Consider the following 22,548-nt stretch of genomic DNA (forward strand, 5'->3'; position numbering starts at 1 on the left):
AGGGACAATGGAAAAATGTTTGTGGCAGCCCTTTTTGTAGTGGCAAGAAACTGGAAACTGAGTGGATGCCCATCAATTGGAGAATGGCTGAATAAATTGTGGTATATGAATGCTATGGAATACTATTGTTCTTAAGAAACGACCAGCAGGATGATTTCAGAAAGGTCTGGAGCGACCTACATGAACTGATGCTAAGTGAAATGAGCAGAGCCAGGAGATCATTATATATGGTTACAACAAGACTATACAATGATGAATTCTGACAGACGTGACTCTCTTCAACATTGAGATGATTCAAACCATTTCCACTTGTTCAGTGATGAAGAGAGCTATCTACACTTAGAGTGAGAACCATAGGAACAGAGGGTGGAATACAACATAGCACTCTCACTCTCTCTGTAGTTATTTGCTAGCATGGTGTTTTCTTACTCAGTTTTTTCCTTTTTTCCTTCTTGATCTGATTTTTCTTGTGCAGCAAGATAACTGTATAAATATGTATGCATATGTTGGATTTAATATGTATTCCAACATATTTAACATGTATAGGACTAACTGCCAGCTAGGGAAAGGGTGGGGGAATGAGGGGAAATTTTTGAACAAAAGGTTTTTCAAGGATCAATGTTGGAAAAATTACCCATGCATATGTTTTGTAAATAAAAAGCTTTAATAAAAAAAATTATCTTTGTACAACAGTTGCTACATAGTAGGCATTTTAAAAATGCTTGCTGATTGACTGAATCAGGCACTTTTATTTGATTAACAGAAATTTGATTAACTTGGGAAAATATAACTTCAAGCGAACTATAATGTCCATGGGATAAGAGGTCTTCTAGAATGAGAAGCCTTCTAAAAGTGAGAGAAGGACTATATCTTTCCCCTGCTTTGTCTTCTCGGACCACCCTACTTCTGAAACTCGATCATGCTGAGAAGAAACTAGCATTAGGAAACTTTGAGATCTAAGGAATAATTTTCTCACTCTGGAGCATCCAGCCTCCTCTCACTCATGTCTTCCACATAGTGCTTCCAATGCCCTCAAGGACTTAACTAGCTAATTTATCAAGCAAACTAGATTTTCCCACCCCTATTTCTGCTACTTCAGACAACTTGGAAAGTTTAAGTTCTTTAAAAATACAAAAGCACCCCTTTCTCACTGCTAGATTTGAGGAAAGCAAAAAACATTCTTGGGAAAGCAGGGCCCTTTAGGAGAGACTATGGCCCTCTCTCTTTCCTGATTTGTCTCCCTTAGAGTCCCTCTTTTCCTAGGACAATCATGGCAAGAAGCCCACTTCTCAGCCTGCTCCTACTCCCCAGGATAGCTGGCATCTGCACTGACTCTCTAATGAGGACAGAAGATGTTCTATGAGGTGTCCCTTGATTGCTTTCCAACTCAGTGGGCAAGGGCAGAACTTCCACCTCCACCCCACAGAAAGTTGTTCCAGATGTATAACCTCAGATGAATAATCTCAATGGATCTCATACCTTAGTGGGAATCTAATCCTTTCTTCCCCATCTAAATCTTGCTGCCTGACTTACCATGACTGCAGTTCCACTCTATCATTAACTTCCATCCTTGCCCTACTACCAGGCTTCTCTTGGCCTATTCCTTGAGTTTAGAAAGACAAATGTTGTTGATACTCTTTAAATCACATAATCTTAGTCAATATTTCTTATGGGACAAAAACTGGTTGTCCTGACTTAAGTATAACTTTGCACCCTGGTCTTTTTCAATCACATTCCCCAACAAAGGCTGAAATCTTCTTAAAGGTCAGCAGTGTTTGTTAAATTCTCTACTTTTATTTTGCTTGAGAAGGCTCTTGCCCATCCAAGAGTGATGAAAGTGATCATAGAACAACATGAAATCCACCAAGCCCTCCTTCTTCCTAATGGTATTCCTATGGGGCTTTACTGAAAGTTAGATAGAGCTTCTGTTACAGCAGGTCACAAAAATAGGTGTCTGACATTTCAACAGTTTTGAAGGTCTCCCTGCCTTGTTGCTTTTTCATGCTACAAAGGTAATATTGTCTTTGCATTATGGTACAGATCACACTTATAACTAAAGAGTATTCCTAGTCCTTTGCTTCCTGTTCATATATCCCACAAATGAACTTCAAATTCTTTTGTCTTCAAATATTATGAGATCCCTCTCTCCTTTTCCTTAAACCTTCTTATGCCAATGCAGAGATTTTAAAATTTTAAAGTGCTTCCATGACTACTATTATCTCTTTGGCCATATGAACTGGAATTCAAATTGTAATTCACAATTTACTAAGGACTCAGTGCTAGAAAAATCAGAACAGTCACCTGACCAATGCACTGATATAGTTAATTCTGTGTGACTCATAACCTTGATACTCAGATACTTAATCCCCCAAACCTCCAGATGAAATGAAATCATACCTGAATAGGATCTTGTGTCAATCTCATCGGCCCAATTCGTACTTCTGCAGTTGAAACCTGCTAAATAAAAGAGAGAATACATGAGTTTTGTTGAGGATCAGATTGGACATATCAAAAGTATTTTGGTAGAAGGACCAAACATCCTTTTAAGAAAAGAGATTGTGAATGAAAAAGAGAAGACTGTCTTTTAAGTAATGTCTGGTTAAGCTAAATAAACTGTACAAAGCTCTGATAGAAGAGCTTTGTTCCCATCATGAGTATGTAAGGGGCAAAAGACTTAATCCTACCCATCTTTCCCATGAATAAATAATGCATTTTCATCTCATTTTCCTAAAAGAAACTAAGCAATTAAACTTGACCATTATCATTCATTTCCCTAAATTCTGTCTGCTTCCATTTCTTAAAATTAAATACTAAATAATTTATTTTTTTTTGTTTGCTAGAAAATAATATCCTCTGATATGCTTTGGCTTCAAATATTCTGATGTGTGTGTGTCTGCAATTATTTCATTTATTTTATTTAAATGACTTTTCCTTGAACAACTTTGCTTGAAAGTTTGAGGCAGAAGGTACTCTGAAAAGCATCCTCTCCAGTGCAAAATCATTCCCCAAAGAGTTTCAACATTCATTACTAATATTCTGGAAAGTTAACAGCCAATTGAATATTATACTGGACTCTACCCCAGCTATAAAGAGCACACTCAGAAGATATATGAATATGTTATTCACAGAGATAACACAATAAATGGAAATGATTGATTCAGTGAGATTTTATGGGAAAAAAAAGCCAAAATTCTTCTTTATATAGTCTAGAAAAATTTCCTTTACATGTTTCTTCGACTGTCTGTCTGTCTTTCTCCACATACTAGTCCAACTCCTCAAATACAGCCAGCTAAAGAATATTACAAAATCAAGCCATAAGTTTTCAATATGCTTTTTCTTCATAAATTATTTCTGACACCTCTTTCCCCTTCTCCCAAGAGATCAGTGATTCCCATTGTGTTACAGAATGATGTCAGGTGCTTTAAACAATGAACAGACCTCTCACCATAGCAGATGACTGATGGAAAAAGTCACAGTGCCCTGAAATTACTGCTCATCTGTGGGCAATTTCCACTCTGTGGTCTGTATCTCATAAGTGCAAAGCTGTGCTCTCTCATTTTGGCAATCACAACTGAGTGCCCAGGAGCCACTCAAGTTTTTCCATCAATCACTCAAAACAGAAACCAGAAGGAAGATGGGTTGGTGAATAGGGCTTGAGCCCCAACCAGAATGAGGTTGCTGTTTCAAGAGGGGTACACACCTGAATTTGTATCCAACACAGCAAAGCGGATGGGTGATTAATCTAGTCCTTTGGCACGTTTGCGATCTTGTTCTCATCCAGTAGAGTCAATTCACAAAAATACCATGGCTGGCTTCTTGAATACTCTTTTGAATCATTAATGCTGATATCAGCATGCCTAGGGACCACAGCCCCAAGAATAGCTCTAACCTGACAGAGTCATTAGATTTTCATGTGTCACTGAGCTACTTTGTTCATCTCACTATACATCTAAGGGAGTTATTTAAAACATGCACCCCTTCTTTTAAAGGAACTCAAAACTCAGAATTTTGCTAAGAAGTAAATTATAAAATGTGATACTACATTAGTACATGTTGGATTGCTTACTTTTAAAGAATTCTGAATCTGGTTTTCAGCTCTCTGTAGTCTCTTCCTCATTTATAGCACCCTCCTGTTTTCCCAGTTAACTTTATTCTTTCCTCTGAATTGTTTTTCCTTTTCCATTTCTTCTGTTTGCTCCAACTAAACCAATTAACAGAGCCCTTCTACCCCATAAGTCAAGTGAAAAGAAATGGTCAGAAGCTACTTGCCCATAAAGGCTAAAAGACAATTTGAAAATAAATTTGTGGAAGGAGGAGTACTTTAGATTTTTTGAATTCTTGCACTAGCAAGCTAAACAATTATAGTAATTACAAAATAATAGTAAAATAGTAATAAGTATAAATAGAATAATAAATAACATGATACTGTATTTGTTGTGCTTTATCTTGTCCAAAAAGCTTTCACATCTATTATTTGAAATGAAAGGAGGAAATAGGGGATTTAAGGCAGAAGAAAGATCAGGATTCTTCCTTATGTACTGGAGGATTGGCCAATGAAGTCCTAATCCTTAGAACACAAGATATATAACCCATCAGGAAAATGAAATCAGAACATGCTCTAAGAACTGGGTCCTCATTGGCCAATCTCTCGCCATTATATTCTCAATACTTACTAAAAGCTTTCTAGCCAAATAAATATTTGTCCATTTTGTAGACCAGTTTAGACAAAGACTAAGAAAGATTAAAAAAAGTTTACTTATGGGTTGTCATGACAGTAAGAAGAATATAGAAGAAAAAAATGTTAGGTCAACTCAGACAAAACCTCGAGAAGGAAAATTTGAGTGGTTTTTGAACCTAATAAAGAAAGCATTATTTCCCTAAATATAAAAATCCATGAACATTAAATATGTTTGAAGTAAATGAAAATTGGATAAATCATTAACTGATTTTGCTGCTTTTGAATCGTTTCAGTCATGTCTGGCTCTTCATGACCCCAAGTTTGTTATCATTTTGTTGTTGGCAAAGATCCTAGAGTGATTTACCATTTTGTTGGATGAGGAAACTGAGGCAGAGAGCAAGTCTAGAAAGTGTCTGAGGTCAGATTTGAACTCAGGAAGATGGCTTCCTTAGTGCAGACCTGGCACTACTACACCTTCTACCTGCCCCTATCAACTGATTAGGTATTGATATAGTCAGTGTCACTGTACTAACACCACTGACTGACTATAACAGCTTTTGACAAGTTCTATTTCAGTGTTCTTATTAAATGACTTAGAATCAAAGAATCCCAGAACTGGCAAAAGCCTTAAAGATAATCTAGTCTAACCCACTATTTAACCAATGGGAAAACCAAGGCCCAGGGAGGTGAAGGGAATTATATGTCATAGCTAATTAGTAGTAGAACTGAAATGATACTGTATTTGTTGTGCTCTCCTAACTCCCAGAACAGTATTCTTCCAACTCCATTATTACTTGTTTTTATTATTATTAATTTTATCATATTAATATTTTTCTTTAAACATGTTCCCTAAAAGTTTTGCTGCCATGGATAATTACATTAAATCTTGGTCTGATGAAATAGATCCTTGTATACCAGCCATCCCAACTTGTCCCACTATGTCTCATGCCCCCAGGAATAAGTACTGAAACCCTCAGGAACAAAATGGAAGCAGTTGTATAAGGAGGCAATTGGGCCAGGCAGTTCAAATCTTGCCTTAGACACTTAGTGAGTAGTTATGGACAAATCAATTAATCTGTTTGCCTCAGTATCTTTAAATGTAAAATAGGGAAAATAATAGCACTTACCTCCCACGACTGCTGTGAGGATACATTAAGATAATATTTTTAAAGTACTTAGCACAGTGCCTGATACATAATAGTTGCTTGTTTCCTTGCTTCCTCTAAGGCAGTGATAGCATTTGGAGAGCAATGAGGAGATACTTGTAGCAGATGTAGATTCATTCAATCAGCAAGTATTTATTAAATACTTAATATGTATCAGACACTATACTAGGTACTAGAAATATGAGAGATGATTAATAAGTGCTTGTTAATTGACTTCATGTCTGTGGCAGTGACTGTTTTAAACAATTAAAAGCAGAGGCAGTAAAAGAGCTGGGATAGAACCCCAGCCACATCGACTTGAAAGGCAAGTCAAATGGGGAAGCTGTTTCCCTTCCAAATATCTTTCTTTCTCACACAATACATTCAAACTATGCTTTTCATTTGATCTACTGCCACACGCAAAGAGAATTCAGTATTATGAAGCATGCATTACAATAGAAAGAAATGAAATAATTACTCCTAAATTAAAGTCCATGAACTTACAAATTTATGAATGAGGGTAGTGATAGAAGGAAGTTACATAAGAAGGCCTTTCTAGTGAAAACTAACCATTGACTTTTGTTAAGCACAAAGATTATGGTGGGGGAGAGAAAAAGAAAATCCAGTTTTTAATCATAATGTTTATGTCCAGTTGCATAACTGAGAAGAGGGAAGACCAAATTGGATCTCAGCTAAATTAATAATCTCAAAATTGAGGGCCAGAAGCAGTGAAAAGATATTAAGAGGCTAATTTAACCTCAGATCCTATCCTATGTTTACTAAGAGTTTCTAGGGAAGTAATACTGTCTGCTAGTTAGAATTATTAGTCCAAAAACTTTGCCATCATGGCAGAGGGAAAAAGACCTGAATTACAGTCCTTGTTCTTTACTAACTGGCTATGTGTCCTTCAGCAAGTTATTCTGGACCTCAGTTTCCCCTATATGTAAAATTAAGTCCTTCCCCATCTCTCTACCTTAGCTTTCTTCCTCTTTATCTTGATTCTGCCAATTGTTTCCAATACCACTGTTGTTATTCATTTTCAGTCATACTTGACTCTTCATGATCCCATTTGGGTTTAACAAAGACATGGGAGTGATTTACCATTTTCTTTTCCAGCTCATTTTATAGATGAGGGAAGAGAGGCAAACAGAGTTAAGTGACTTGTCCAGGATCACACAATTATTAAGTGTCTGAGGTTGAATTTGAATTCAAGAAAAATGAATCTTCTTCACTCTAGGCCTGATGTTTTATACACTGTGCCATCTAGTTGCCCATCTCAATATCAATCATTTAAATTAGCCCAGGATCCAGACACTGGTCTAGTTTCCTCATTTGCAAAATGAGGATAATAGTATTTGTACAACTTATCACGTTGTGATGTGACCCACATAAGATGTAATATCTAAAATTATTTGAAAATGTTAAAGCACTAGAGAAAAGTCAATCATTATTACTGGTATTGCTTTGTAAAATCCAGTTCAATAAACACTGACTACTATATAAAGTGTTCTATGCTAAGCCCTGGTGATACAAAGATGACAATGGCATAGTCTCTGCTCTTACTGTTTTCAAAAGAAAGAGAATATGGCTAGTGGGGATGTGGATGAAAAGGACACAGGCGGCCACAGCAATAATCAAGACTATTGGATATTTGCAAGTGCAACTACATTATTATATCTACTTTTTTTCAAAGAAAATAAAATGAAAGTCAAAATGAACATCAAATTTTGACAAGAGTCAAAAGTAAAACTGTGACATTTCAAATAGTAAATTCATAACAGAGATTAATTAATACAATTCATTTAATTAAGATCAAATTTGAGAAGCTCACATGAAATCCCAAAACAGAATGATCACCACCATCACTCATAACCATCAGTCTCCCTACATGCAGACTGAATTTCTGTATCCAGTTGGCTGTCTCCATCATAAGTCTATTGGCCTGAATCACCTCATTGTTGAAGAGCCACATCCATCAGAGTTGATGATCTTGTTGTTGCTGTGTATGTTCTCTTCGTTCCACTCACTTCACTTAGCATCAATTCATGTAAGTCTCTCCAGGCCTTTCTGAAATCAGCCTGCTGATAATTTCTTATAGAACAATAATATTCCATAACATTCATATACCATAACTTATTCAGCCATTCCCCAATTGATGGTCATCCACTAAGTTTCCAATTTCTTGCCACTACAAAAAAGGCTGCTACAAATATTTTTGTACATATGGGTCCTTTACCCTTTTTTACCATCTTTTTGGATATGGACCTAGTAGAGACACTGCTGGATCAAAAGATGTGCATAGTTTGATAGCCCTTTGGGCATAGTTCCAAATTGTTCTTCAGAATGGTCAGTTCACACTCCACCAACAATGTATTAGTTCCCAGTTTTCCCACACTCCCTCCCACATTTCACACCATCTTAGACAATCGAGAGGTGTGTAGTGGTACTTCAGAGTTGTTTTAATTTGCATTTCTCTAATCAATATGATTAAGAGCATTTTTTTTACATTTGACTAGAAATGACTAATTTCTTCATCTGAAAATTGTCTATTCATATTCTTTGACGACTTATCAATTGGAGAATGGCTTGTATTCTTATAAATTTGAGTAGTTCTCTATATGTTTTATAAATGAGGTTTTTATTAAAACCTTTGGATGTAAAAAAAGTTTCCTCAGTTTAAAAAACTTCTAATCTTGACTACATTGGTATTATTTGTACAAAACCTTTTTAATTAAATATGGTCAAAATGATCCATTTTGCATTTTGTAGTGTTCTCTAATTCTTCTTTGGCCATAAATTCCTTCCTTCTCCACAGATATGAGAAGTAGACTGTCCCTTGTTCTCTAAATTTTGCTTATAGTATTACCCTTTATGTCTAAATCATGAACCCATTTCAACCTTATATTGGTATAGAGTATTAGGTGTTGGTTAATGTCTAGTTTCTGCCATATTATTTTCCAATTTTCAGCAATTTTTGTCAAATAGTGAGTTCTTATCTTAGAAGTTGGGATCTTTGGGTTTATCAAACACTAGATTATTATAGTCAATAACTATTGTGTCTTATGGACCTAAAATTATCCCTCTGATCAACTATTTTATTTCTTAGCCAATACCAAATGGTTTTGATGATTGCTGCTGCTTTATAATATAGTTTTAGATCTAGTACAGGTAAGCCATCTTCATTTGCATTTTTTTCACTAATTTCCTTGAAATTCTTGAACTTTTGTTCTTCCAGATGAATTTTGTGTTTTTTCCTTAGCTCTAAAGTAATTTGTTGGCAGCTGATTGATGATACTAAAAAAAATAAATTAATTTAGATAGAATTGTCATTTTTATTATATTAGCTCAGCCTGCCTATGAGACCTTGATATTCTACCAATTGTTAGATCTAACTTTATTTGCATGGAAAGTGTTTTGTAATTGTGTGTGTGTATGTATATGTATGTATATATATATATATATATACACATATATATATATACATATGTGTATATATATATATATATATATATATATATATATATATAGTGTTTAAAGACCTGGCTTTGTCTGGGCAGGTTGACTCTGGGAAATAATTTTTACAGCCAATGTTGCTGATATAGGTCTCATTCTCAAATATATACAGAACTGAGTCAAATTTATAAGAGTATAAGTCCTAAATGGTCAAAGGATATGAACAGGCAGTTTTCAGGTGAAGAAACCAAAACCATATAGAGGCATATGAAAAAATGTTCTAAATCACTCTTGATTAAAGAAATGCAAATTCAGACAACTCTGAGGTATTGCCTCATACCTATCACATTGACTAAGATAACAGAAAAGGAAAATATAAATGTTGGAGAAGATATGGGGAAAACTGGAACACTAATGCATTGTTGGTAGAATTGTGAATTGATCTATTCTAGAGAGCATTTTGGAACTATGCCCAAAGGACTATAAAACTGTGCACACCCTTTGATCCAGCAGGGCTACTACTGGGTCTTTAAACTAGAGAATGAAGAGACAACAATCAATATTAAAGAGATCGTAAAGAAAGGGAAAATGAATCACATGTGCAAGATAGTTATAGCAGCTTTTTTGGGGGGGCAAATAATTGGAAATTGAGAGGATACTCATCAATTGTGATATATGAATGTAATGGAATACTATTGTGTTATATGAAAAGATGAGCATGTAGCTTTCAGAAAAACCTGGAAAGATTTATATGAACTGATACTGAGCGAAGTAAGCAGAATCAATAGAACATCGTACAGAGTAACATTAAGAATGTGTGATGATCAATTGTAATGGACTTAGCTCTTCTCAGCAATAAAGTGATCTAAGATAATTCCAAAAGACTTGTGACAGAAAATGCTATCCACATGTAGAAAAAGAATTATGGACTCTGAATGCAGATTGAAGGATGTTATTTTTACTTTTTTTTTCCTTTCTGTAGTTTTTCCTTTTTGCTCTTATTCTTCTTTCACAACATTACTAATGTGGAAATGTGTTTTACATAGCCATACATGTACAATCCATAACAGATTGCCTGCTGTCTTGGGAAAGAGGAAAAGCAAGGAAGAAGAAAAAATAATTGGAACTCTAAATCTTACAGAATTGAAAGTTGAAAATTCTCTTTACATGTAATTGGGGGAAAATACTACTAAATGTAAAAAGAAGAATAAAATTTGTTTGTAAAAAGGATGTTAAAACAAGCATACTATGTTAAAATATATTTTTATAATCTTGCATTTATCTTATGGTGATCAAAGAACCAGTGGGCTCATAGAATCACAGAAGCAGGGCTAAAATAGTCTCACTTCTCCAGCTTACCAAATGAAACAAATTTTTATTACTGTTCAAAGCATCTTATTTATATGAATGCTTTTCTGTTGTAGCTATTATAAAGACAATATATCAATGAAAACATCATATGACCATAGCCCTAGAGTTGAAAATGTCTTCAGTAGTCACTTAGTCCAACTTCCTGGACTTGGAGTTATGAAGACCTGAATTCAAATCCTGTCTCAAAGAGGATTCCTCTATGAGGATTAGAGGCAAGCATTTGACTTCTGACTTTGTTTCCTCATCTAAGCACAAAAGATTGACTTCTTAGTTGCTAAGGCTCCTTATAACTCTAAAACAGTGCTTACAGATGATAAAACTGAAGCCCCAGGAAGGTGAGAAAGGAAATAAACATCAGATATAATTTGAATCCAGATCTTTTCTGAATTGGTGATTGTATGTTGGTTGCTTTTTTTCCCTTCCATTTGGTTATCTACCTTTTTGTTCTTTTTTTTCTCTCAATAGCTTCTCAAAACAAAGAAAAGTCAAGAGGAAGGAGATTAAACGCCAATCAATCAAACTGGCTGCTTTTCCAGCAATCCTGGGGTTAGACTTCATGGGAGGAAGAAATGGAAAATTTCTGTTAAAATTAGTTTTGGAGATTGCTTGTGGATTTCAATTATCCATGCTGCTTTTCTCTACTATTACTTAGAAGATGATCAAGAGTTGACTTTGGAACAAACAGCCAACAACAAGGACAGGCACTGAAGATACCTTGAGCTGAGTTAAGATCAGCCCAGAGCAAAGAAAGATATTGGATTTAAAAGAGAGAAAGACAAGAATGGGCTAAAGAGAAGTAAAGTATGGTGGAAATGTTCAGTACATAATGTTCAGCACATCCCTGGCTCAGAGGACACCTCAGAATAAAGCCTTTAGGTATCCTAACACAATTTCATAGGTTTTCTGCCTCATTAAGTATCTTACCCCAGAATTCAATCATCCATGTTCTTCAGGTTCTAGGATTTCAAGGCTGATTAAGTGATAAAAGAGAAGAACCTTCAACCTTATTAATTTTCACTTTGGCAGCTGCCAATGACCCCACTCAATCTCATTGTGTAAAAAAGTAATTCTTTATTGCCTGAGCTTTTAAAGATGCTTCAGGTGTTTATAGACCTTAAAAGGTAACCCCTATCATTCTGCTTATGAGGAAATAGGCTCAGAGAAAGAAAATGATTTATCCAGTGTCATAGAATAGTCAAATGTATTTGAACCTGTACCCCTTGATTCAAATTCGATTGATCTTTCCATTATACCACATGGTATCACTTTCTATTTTTATCAGTTCTCTCAAGGTTCTAATACGGAATTGTTTTAAGAATTTATTCTTAAGAGATCTCAAACAACAACAAAAATATCCATTTAATTTTGCATTCCACTTGCTGAACCCCCCCCCCAATAACTACTTTCAAAATGAACAAGCCCATAAAAAATTTAAACTGGGAGGGGTGTCTGCAAAATGGAAGTGTGGGTTTCTTATGAGTAAAGATTGCTTCATTCATTGTATTTGTATCCCCAGAACTTTGCACACTGTACTGAGCACTTTGTAGGCACTTCATAAATGCTTGTTGATTAACTAGATCTACTAGAAGCTGCAAAAGTAAGCCAAGCAGACACTATCTAGCTAACAAAATTTATTTTGGCAGCTAGAACAAACTGGGAAAGTCTTTGAACTTTTGTGGATCTAACATCTAATGGTTCTTCTTCTCTGACTAGAAGACACTAAGAAAAAGAAATAAGGCAGACAGGATGGGAGGGAGTTCCAGTACTTATTCCTTTGCTACTAAGACCTTACACTCCTCCAGAAAGCTCCCTTCTCCCTACAACAGTTTAAATCAAGTAAAAATCTGAAAATTCAATTCAGCAAGCATTTGTTAAATACTTATTAGGTACAAAACACACCTTTAGGCACTGAGAAGACAAAACAAAACAATTTCTCTCCTCAGGAGTTTATTGGGGGAATAAACATGAACAATGATAAGAAGAAAGGAACATTTTTTTAAAAGATTCTCACAGACTTCATTACTAAAACTGACCTAGCTAGACATTCAAGGGTGAAGGCCAGGAGGGTGAAAGTATGTGTGTTAGATACTGGCTCCTGTCTATGCAGATGGACAGATGACCCTCTTATCTATTAGCTCAGAAAGAGAAAGAGCCAAAATATGCCAAATTAAGCCGAAGAATGCTACCAAAGTCACAAGAGAACTTTTCCTCCATTTTCATCTTTACCTCTCCTTCTTAAGTTGTATGTGGGCTCAGATGGATATTTAGGGTCCACAAAAATCTACCTTCTATCATAAGTCAATCTGAGGCTAGAAAATATTCCCCAGTCATACAAGGTACTGAATACATATCTCACTCTTCTACCCCCAATCAAGTAACTGATCAATCAGCAAGCATTTATTAAGCCCCTACAACTTCTTTAATAAAAATCCACTTCCTCATTCTAAAGCTCCAAGCACTAATTAACTTTGATTAATGAAAGTCAGTGTTGTTCAATAATCTGAGAAAAAACAGAGAAATTAGAAGCTCACAGTTCTCTGAAATACTAGGAGAAAAAAATTACTTCATATCTCTGGGACTCAGATTTCTCAATTATAAAGTGCTGATGTTCATCCTGGATTGCAAACCCACTGGGGTATTTATTATGTGAATTGCTGATCTAATGTAAGTACTATTCAAAAGCTAAGTAGTATTAGTCCATCTAAACTCCCAAGATCAGTCCCCTGTCTGCAGGGATCCCTGTGGAAAATCCTAAGCATTCACAATATTTTCCTACTGGTACTATCAATACTGAATTAATATTTCAATGGGTCTTGAGATCTTCATGTGAAAAACCTTATTTGCTATCCTATTTCCAATGCTATCAAAAATTTCCAAGGATGGTTCCTAGCTCTGTACAAAAAGTGGTTTTGTTTATTTGTTTTATTGACTAGAAACATCTATATTTATTTTTTATTTATAAAATTAAAAGATTGTGTTTGCATGAGAGGCTGAAAAGGAAACTGCAATACTATTATTCATGAATCCATTTCAAGAATTGCTATTCTAGGAGTATGACAATGTGTAGGAATAAAACTTCTGTGAAAAAGTTCCAGTTTCTCAATACTTCATAATTTACTAGAGGACTGTATTAAGAATTCAATTTAATTTAACACGCATTTATTAAAGATCTTTGATTTTCCTATCACTAATTTGTCATTTAGTGATACAAAGACAAAGAGAAAATAGAATCTGTCCTCAGGAAATCTGTGTTCTGCTTGGGGTGAGAGGTGGCTGGGGAGTGAAGAGGTGATCTTGTCCAGATCAGGAGGCAAGATATATTCTTTTCTTATGGGGGGTTTTCTTTTCATTTTTTAAAAATGTGATAAATTTTACAGATATAAATTAAAGCTAGAAAATACCTTAGAAGTGATCTATTTCAACTTCTATTTATGGATTTGGGGAAACAAGTCCAAGAGAGTTCCTGAGATAGCTTGACTAAGTTTATGTATCTAATTAATATAGTTCTAGAAGGCAGAACTCTTCAATGATGTAAAAACAAATCCCAAATGCTAGTCCTTGGTCAATATAATTATGCTGAAATCCCAAGTTACCATCATTAACCTTCCAATCCCAGATTTTAAGTTATGATGAAAACTAAAAGATTCCTTTCAATTTTATGAGATCACATATGAGATGACATCTCAGATTCCTTCAAAGAAAAAAAAATCATGTCAGGAGTCTACAACTCAGGTTTCTCACCTTTAACTTTCTATTAGGAAACCTAAAAAGGAAATATGATATAATAGTTATAGGACTATACTGTGGATAGAGTGAAAGAGTCGTTTTTCAGTTGTTCATTCATTGCATTTAGCTTTTTATGACCCCACTTGGGGTTTTCTTGGCAAAGATACCAGGATGGTTTGTAATTTCTTTCTCCAGATCATTTTACAGATGAGGAAAATGAAGCAAACAGGATTAGGTACCTTGACCAGGGTGACATAGTAGGTTGTATGTGAAGATGAGTCACTAAGATGAGTACTCTTGATTCCCAACAGGACACTATTCAGTAGGCCAGCTAACGGCCCAGGGACGGATATTTGGCTTCAAATATTAACTCTGAAATTAGTTATGGGAAGGTGTTTTTATCTTCTCTCTGATGTGCAATTTCTTCCTCCACAAAATAGGGATGATAATGCCAGTGGTTCTAGTACCTCACAGGGCAGTTGTAAGCATAAAGAAATACAATAAATGTAAAGGGCTTTTAAAACTTTAAACCGGAATCAGGGTGAGAATCAGCCTATTGACTGTCAGGCTTTTATACTATTGTCATGATCTGGAACTCTGAAATGAATCACCCCTATTTTGAAAGGCGAATAAACACCATTCCTCATTATCTTACTTTATAATTTTAAAAATTCTCTTCAATCTCTGGACATAAAAATGAAATCTATAGAATTTTTAGAACTGGAAAGGGTTTTAGATCTCATTTAGTGAAACCTCCCACTCAGCAAGGGATCCTTTCTTTTTTTTTTTTTTAATAGCCTTTTATTTACAGGATATATACATGGGTAACTTTACAGCATTAACAATTGCCAAACCTCTTGTTCCAATTTTTCACCTCTTACCCCCCCCCACCCCCTCCCCCGATGGCAGGATGACCAGTAGATGTTAAATATATTAAAATATAAATTAGATACACAATAAGTATACCTGACCAAAACGTTATTTTGCTGTAGAAAAAGAATCAGACTCTGAAATATTGTACAATTAGCTTGTGAAGGAAATCAAAAATGCAGGTGTGCATGGGATCCTTTCTAAGACATCCCTGGCAGATGGTCTTTTAGCATCTCTATCAGCATCTTCAGGGAGAGAACTTATTGCTACATGGGGCAGTCTATCCCATTATTGGACTTCACTATAAAGTTCTGCCTCTTTAAATCTGGAACATAGTTTCCAAAGTATATACCATCCTTAATCAGGGCTTCTTAAATTTTTTCCATTTATGATCCCTTTGCCCACTTGGGGAAATTTTACATGGCCCAAGGAATATAGATATATAAAACAGGCATATAAACCTAACATTTGCTGATAATAAATAATCATTTTATGACTTCCATTCAGTTACAAGACCCCATATGGAGTAACAAATCACAGTTTAAAAAGCTATAGGTTTTTGTGTCATGGACTCTTTTGCATCTGCTGAAGTCTGTGGCCACTTCTCAGACTAATGCTTTTAAATGCATAAAATAGACATATAGGATTACCAAAAAACAATTTATATGAAAATATCAGTACAAAACTGATTTTTTTAGTTTTTTTTATTAAAGCTTTTTATTTTCAAAACATATGCATAATTTTCAACATTCACCCTTTCAAAACCTTTCGTTCCAAAATTTTTCCCTCCTTTCTCCCCCTCTCTCCCCTAGACAGAAAACAATCCAATATATGCTAAATATGTGAAATTCTTATATATATACATACATATATATATTTCTACAATTATCACTCTGCACAAGAAAAATCAGAAAAGGAAAAAAATGAGAAAGAAAACAAAATACAAGCAAACAACAAAAAATGAAAATACTATATTGTGATCCACACTCAATCCCCACAGTCCTCTTCTGGGTGCAGATGGCTCTCTCCATCACAAGACCATTGGAACTATCCTGAATTACTTCATTGTCAGAGAGTCACATCCATCAGAATTGATCATCACACAATCTTCTTGTTGCTGTGAACCATGTTCTCTTGGTTCTATTCACTTCACTCAGCATCAATTCATGCAAATCTCACCAGACCTCTCTGAAATCATCCTGTTGACCATTTCTTATAGAGCAATAATATTCCAAACATTCATATACCATAATTTATTTAGCTATTCCCCACTTGATGGGCATTGACTCAAATTCCAGTTCCTTGCCACTACAAAAAGGGCTGACAAACATTATGGCACATGTGGGTCCTTTTCCCTTTTTTAACTTCTTTGGAATTCAGACCCAGTAATGACCTGATGGATCAAAGGGCATGCACAGCCAAATTCATTTTTTAATTTCATAAACTCCTAGAATGCCTTGCTCCTTTAACACACTGTTGTACCTGCCCTGTTAATCCTGAGATTTGAGCTTGATCTCCCGCTTTGGAGGTGCCAAAAATTATTGGAGAAAGGTGGGGGGGTCACACTACTCTAACTCTTCTACAAATGTATGGTATTACCTGCATATCTGATAAACGTGTAATCTATAGTTTTATTTGAGTCACTGATAACATTACACAGCACTGAACTCTGATGCATTTATTTAAAAAAGAAAAGCAATGTGTCAAAGTTGCAGACAAATAGGTTTGGTATAAAAACAATAACAACAGGAATAGCTGTCTAGTAATTAGAACTGTCCCAAAGGTGGTGGTTTCCTTCTTGAGAAGTTTTCAAATACATTCGATGACATTTGTCTGGTATGTTATAGGAAGGATTCCTTTACTATGTGAGTAGGCATTGGAGAATTCTTGCCAACTTGACACTGAATCATCACTATATGGAGCCAGCCCTTATGGTATAATTAGGTAGTCAAAAGTTTAATCATGTTTGACTAGTTAATTGTACTGTAATTCTAAACCATGGGTAATAACTCCATGTAAGGTCACATAAATTTAATTATGATTTATTTTCAGTAAATGTTTGATTTGTATACTCATTTTATATACCTATCTATCCAGGATCATGTAAAAATTTATCATGCAAAAAGGGGTTTGCGAGTGGAAAAACTTAAGAAGCCCTGATCTAGCTTAATCTTTTCATCATTTCCTTAAGAATTTTATAAGATATTTTTCAAATTCTGTGTTTAAAATCTATGTAAACTATATCTACAACACTCTTCTGCTCCAACAGTGTAGTAACTGTCCAAAAAGGAGCAGATTTGCTCTGATGAAACCTGTTATTGATGAAACAAAGATGACATTTCTCATAATGCTTTCCTTTTCCAGAGATTTAGTACCACAATTTCAAGTTTACTGACATATACTTTTCAGACACTGTTCTCTTTTCTGTGTTGAAAATCAGACATTGCTCTTCTTTCCTATTCTTTATCATCTTTCAGCCATCTCTGGAAATGATCTAGTGCAGATGATTAAAACTCATCAAGGACAGCTAGGGACACACTTATTAGCTTCTTATTTATTATTTAATCCATAGAGTCTAACCTATGCTCTCTTTTTAATTTTTGAAATGTATTCTTCCAGATCTACAATATAATTCAGCTGCCTATTCTCAGCTTTCTTGTCACCATTTCTAAGATAAAGTGGTGATTACCTGCCAAAATTTCCATTTCCCTCACCCTACCCTCAGGAACAAGTTGTTGTTGAGAATCAGATCCAGAATAGGATTTTTCTGATTTGGTTCTTCCACATTTGGAAGGATGATTTCATCCTTATGATGTCATTATAACAAGTTTAAAAGTTACTATCTTTGGGAAGAGAAGAGTGAGAGTTTCAGCAGATGTCAAAACAATGGAACTTTTTTTTCTACTATATGATGTTTCTATGCCAGACTTTCAATCTGTTTCCCAAAGTTCACATCTATTTCTTCTCTGTGTCCAGATGATCTGTGTTTACTCTAGAGAATGTTGCTTCTGTCTCTGCCTCTTTGCTTTCTACTATTCCGCTTCCCTTAGATTCCTAGCCATCCCACAGTTAAATGAAAGAGAATATGAGATTCCCATTATCCTTATAGTTTGGTGAATACTAAAAGCATTTGATCTAGTAAAATAAAATGCAGGCCTAGAGATATTTTTATTTACTTTTATTTTCATAATAATATTTTGTATTTCCAAAATACACGCAAAGATAATTTTCAACATTTATCCTTGCAAAACTTTGTGTTCCAATTTTTTCTACCTTTCTTCCTCCCACTCCCTCCCCTAGACAGTATATAGGTTAAAGATGTGCAATTCTTCTAAACATATTTCCATAAGTATCATATGGCACAAGAAAAATCAGATCAAAAGGAGAAAAACATGATAAAGAAAAAAAACAAGCAAGTAAATAACCATCACCACCACCACAAAAAAAGGTGAAAAAATTATGTTGTGATCCTCTCTTTGCATGCAAATGGCTCTCTCCATTCCAAGTTATTAAAATTGTCTCAGATCAACTCATTGTTGAAAAGAGCCAAGTTCATCACAGCTGATCATCACATAATCTAGTTGTTGCTGTGTACAATGGTGTCTTCGTTCTATTCACTTCTAATAGCATTAATTCATTCAAGTAGAGACACTTATAGCAAAGTATCTCTCATCCATATATCAAGATCAATTAAGATTTGTTGAAATATGTAACAATAGAAATAACTCTGTTCAAAGGTATTTGCTACTATGTTAAAGGAGTTCCAGCATAGGGTCCATTTTGAGGAGGTATTCCAGTGAGATCCTCCCAAATGTTTTCAAATGATATTGTACTGATTGCATTAATTCCCAAGATATTTATAGCGTGTCAGAAGAGATATATAATCATTCAAAGCAATGTAGCTTGTTCATTTACAAAGGAAAGACCAAGATGAAGAAGAATGTCTCCTGCCCAAATTTCAATATTAATTTGGATGGGAACTCTATAGAACCTGCCTAATAGGAAGTAACTTGGACAAGCAGTATATATGGACAATGAAATGTACTCACAATTAAAACAGAGATTAGGGAAGTTTGCTTTTAGGGAACCATAGAACTCTTCCACAGACTCCAAGCTTCTTCAAAAATTTAAAGCATGACAACTACACCAATAGTAGTACACTATTTCTATATGGTAGTAAGAGGTGAAATGTGAATGCAAAAACAAGAGACAAGCATCCCATTGAGAGCAGTGAAGTTCATCCTGGATATGACCAGACAGAAACCCATAACCAACCAGGAAGCCTGAAGAAAAACAGGAAACAAGAATGTCATTTTATGAGAGGAAGAGAAGATGGGTGTTGATTACATGACAAAAATGAAAGAAAGACTGATAAACAGAGAGAGTCCTTCAATGGTCCCCATATTGGATGTTGAGAGATATCAAGAAAGGCCTCTTGAGTGCCCATTGTGTACTAAGGGATTATACTATTACACTGCATGGACCACTGTAGCTACTTTGGACCAAAGACACAACAGATAGACAGCTATGGATAGGCTATTATTTGTAGTTGAAGGGAATCCCAGAATTTATGAGATCACTGAGTATTTCCCTTCAGAAACTCTTGGTATTTCAGCCAAACTGGACAAAAAGACCTATTAGTTTTCATACCTGATATTCAAGTTTCCAAGTCTAAGTATTTGCAAAAGTGGGAGTTTGTCTCCACATCTGAGATACTCTTCTCACAATGAAGTATTTGTGTGCATGTCCTGTTCTCCCACTAAAATGTAAGTTTCCTAAGGGCAGGGATTTTTTCATTTTTATCTATAGCACTTAAAACAGTGCAGCAAGTGCTTTGTTCATTTATTTCTACAATTCTGAATGACCCTATGTGGGGTTTTCTTGGCAAAGACAGTGGAATGATTTGCAATTTTCTTCTCCAGCTGATTTTACAGATATGGAAACTGAGGCAAACATAGTTAAGTGACTTGTCCAGAGTTTTACAACTAATAAATGTCTGAGGCCAGATATGAACTCAGGTAGATGAGTCTTCCTGACTCCACGCCTGATGCTTTATTCACTGTACCACTACCTGTCCTAGTAAGTACTTAATAAATGTTTATTAAATTGAATTCGATTGTTCATTTTTATATTTCCTATGTTCCTTTAAAAGTAAATCTAATACAAAATAAGTGCTCTCAATAGAGGCTTGTGCAACTGGAGTAAACTGAACTCAATTGAATCCTCATTGTCCTAAGAATATACTCTGTTTTGTCCTTTGAAATATTTTGCTTTCTGCTCTCTTTATTTGCACACTCCTCCATATTTTAGAGAGAAAAAAGAAATATGTACAAAAGGGAAATGGTCTTAGAGGCAACTATCTTCTATCCCTCTGTCTAATCTAAAGCTATTGGTGTTATTCTCTTCAGTTCTATAGAAGCAATCTGTTGGTAATTTTAAAAAAAGAGAGAGAGAAGACTTGGGTTTTTTCACATGATCATAAGTGACCAAAATGTTGATATTTCAGTTTCTTCCCCAGAAGTGGGTTTTCACTTCTAGCTCAATATTTCAATCAAAATGGACTAATTAAGTCTATTCTAATTCTATTCTAAGTCCAAGCATTTGTAAAAGTCAGAGTTTGTCTCCACATTTGGGACCACACTCTCTCCTTGTCTCAGCATTTCAGAATCCCTGGCTTCCTAACATGCTCTGTTCAGGTGTCACCTGTTACATGAAGACTTCCCTGATCCCCTAGTTGGGAGTGCTTGGTATTCCCTCAGTTTCTGATTTCAAGAAGCAGTAAATAAGGAGAAGGGAAAATCTCACAGTCTTATCTTCATTCCACTAGGAGCAAACCTCCCAAACTTGACACCTGTAAGAGACACACCTGAGAATACAGCTCCAGATTGTTAGGCTATCTAAAGGAGGTGAGGAGAAAGGAGACTGAAAAGAGGGCAAAGGATGTGATGGAAAGAGAAAGCTTCCTATTTCTTTCCTGGATTTGCTCACTGCTTCTGGCAGAGGCAGTTAGCCCCAAGAGACTCTATAAGCAATCAAGCATAGCTGCCTCTGACACAGAAGATTCCATTTTCTACCTTAGTTTTATTCTGATGGTAAACTAACATGTTTGTCAAAGCACCTACGTACTAGTGTAGGAGTTAGATACTAAATAACTTAGGCAGGTAAGGAAAGAGAGATTATTAGACAAATCCCCAAAGAAAAAAATATATGCTGAAAGCAGAATTGAAACAAATATGAAATATAATCCTTATTTCTTCATCTTGGGCTTCATATTTAAACATCATATTTCACCTCAACATAACACTAAGATATATGGTATTTCTTATCAAAGCCCCTTAAAAAACATTTATATCACGGACTAATATTTATGGGACATGTTTCCATGGATTATATGGAACTTACAGAATCTGGGACTAATGAAGAACATTCCAAATATCCAGGGCAGTTTCTAGAGCACTGATGGCAAAGAAATTTGTTGTGGTGTTTGTTTTTAAATTATGTATGGAAATGATTGCACTACATAATCTATATCAAATTTCTTACTGTCTCAGGGAAGGGAAAAGGGATAGAGAGACATTTAAAATTCAAAATTTAAAAATAATTTAAAATTGTTTTGACATGTAATTTTAGGGTAAATAAAATATTATTAATTTAAAAATAAATTATGTGTAGAGGATTCTGGAATGCTGTTACATTAGAAAGCTGAACCTCTTTCTTGTCCTGCCAACGCCCTATTTTTCTTCACCCTAAACCAGTGATGTGCTGGTAAAAGTTATTTATAATTGACTCTCAAAAATTCATATATTTTACATATGTGTATACATATATGTAAATGCATATATTTGTACATTTATGTATATATATATATATTCACACACACACACATATATATATTTGAGAGACATTTTAAAGTCTATGCTATATTATTAACATTTTCTTCATTACTTTCTTAAGTTTAGACAATCAACAAAACAATAAATTAAGCCTTGATTTGTAGTTCTGGCCACTTTCTGAGGGTATAAATACTTACATGGAAATTAAGTCTATACCTGGGGCCATGTCTCCAAGAAGGCAATGTTATGTATTCAATGGGGGCTGGTCAATTTAGATGTAGTTCCAAGAATTAAAATCTCTGCTACTAAATATCTGGAGAAGCTCATGATGATTTTGGTTAGGACCTACTGCCCAACTAACATCCTTTTATGACAGACCTCTTTTGTCCATGACTTTTTCATTTCTCCCTGTAAAATCTAGGACTTTGTTTGGCAAGGATTTCTATTTATTTTCTTGCCTCTTCTCCACTTC

General features: G+C 35.0%; 1 protein-coding gene across 3 annotated transcripts in view; it reads right to left on the reverse strand.

Annotated features, from left to right (window-relative positions):
* Positions 1 to 22,548, reverse strand: part of PDE8B (phosphodiesterase 8B) — a 326,848-nt gene that overhangs the window by 149,606 nt on the left and 154,694 nt on the right. For all 3 annotated transcript variants that reach the window (XM_031966218.1, XM_031966204.1, XM_031966210.1), the window contains one exon: positions 2,398 to 2,457. In XM_031966218.1, the coding sequence (XP_031822078.1) occupies positions 2,398 to 2,457 (60 nt within the window). The remainder of the gene's footprint in view (positions 1 to 2,397; positions 2,458 to 22,548) is intronic.

This window comes from Sarcophilus harrisii, chromosome 1 (assembly GCF_902635505.1).
Source record: "Sarcophilus harrisii chromosome 1, mSarHar1.11, whole genome shotgun sequence".
NCBI classification, from domain to species: Eukaryota; Metazoa; Chordata; class Mammalia; order Dasyuromorphia; family Dasyuridae; genus Sarcophilus; species Sarcophilus harrisii.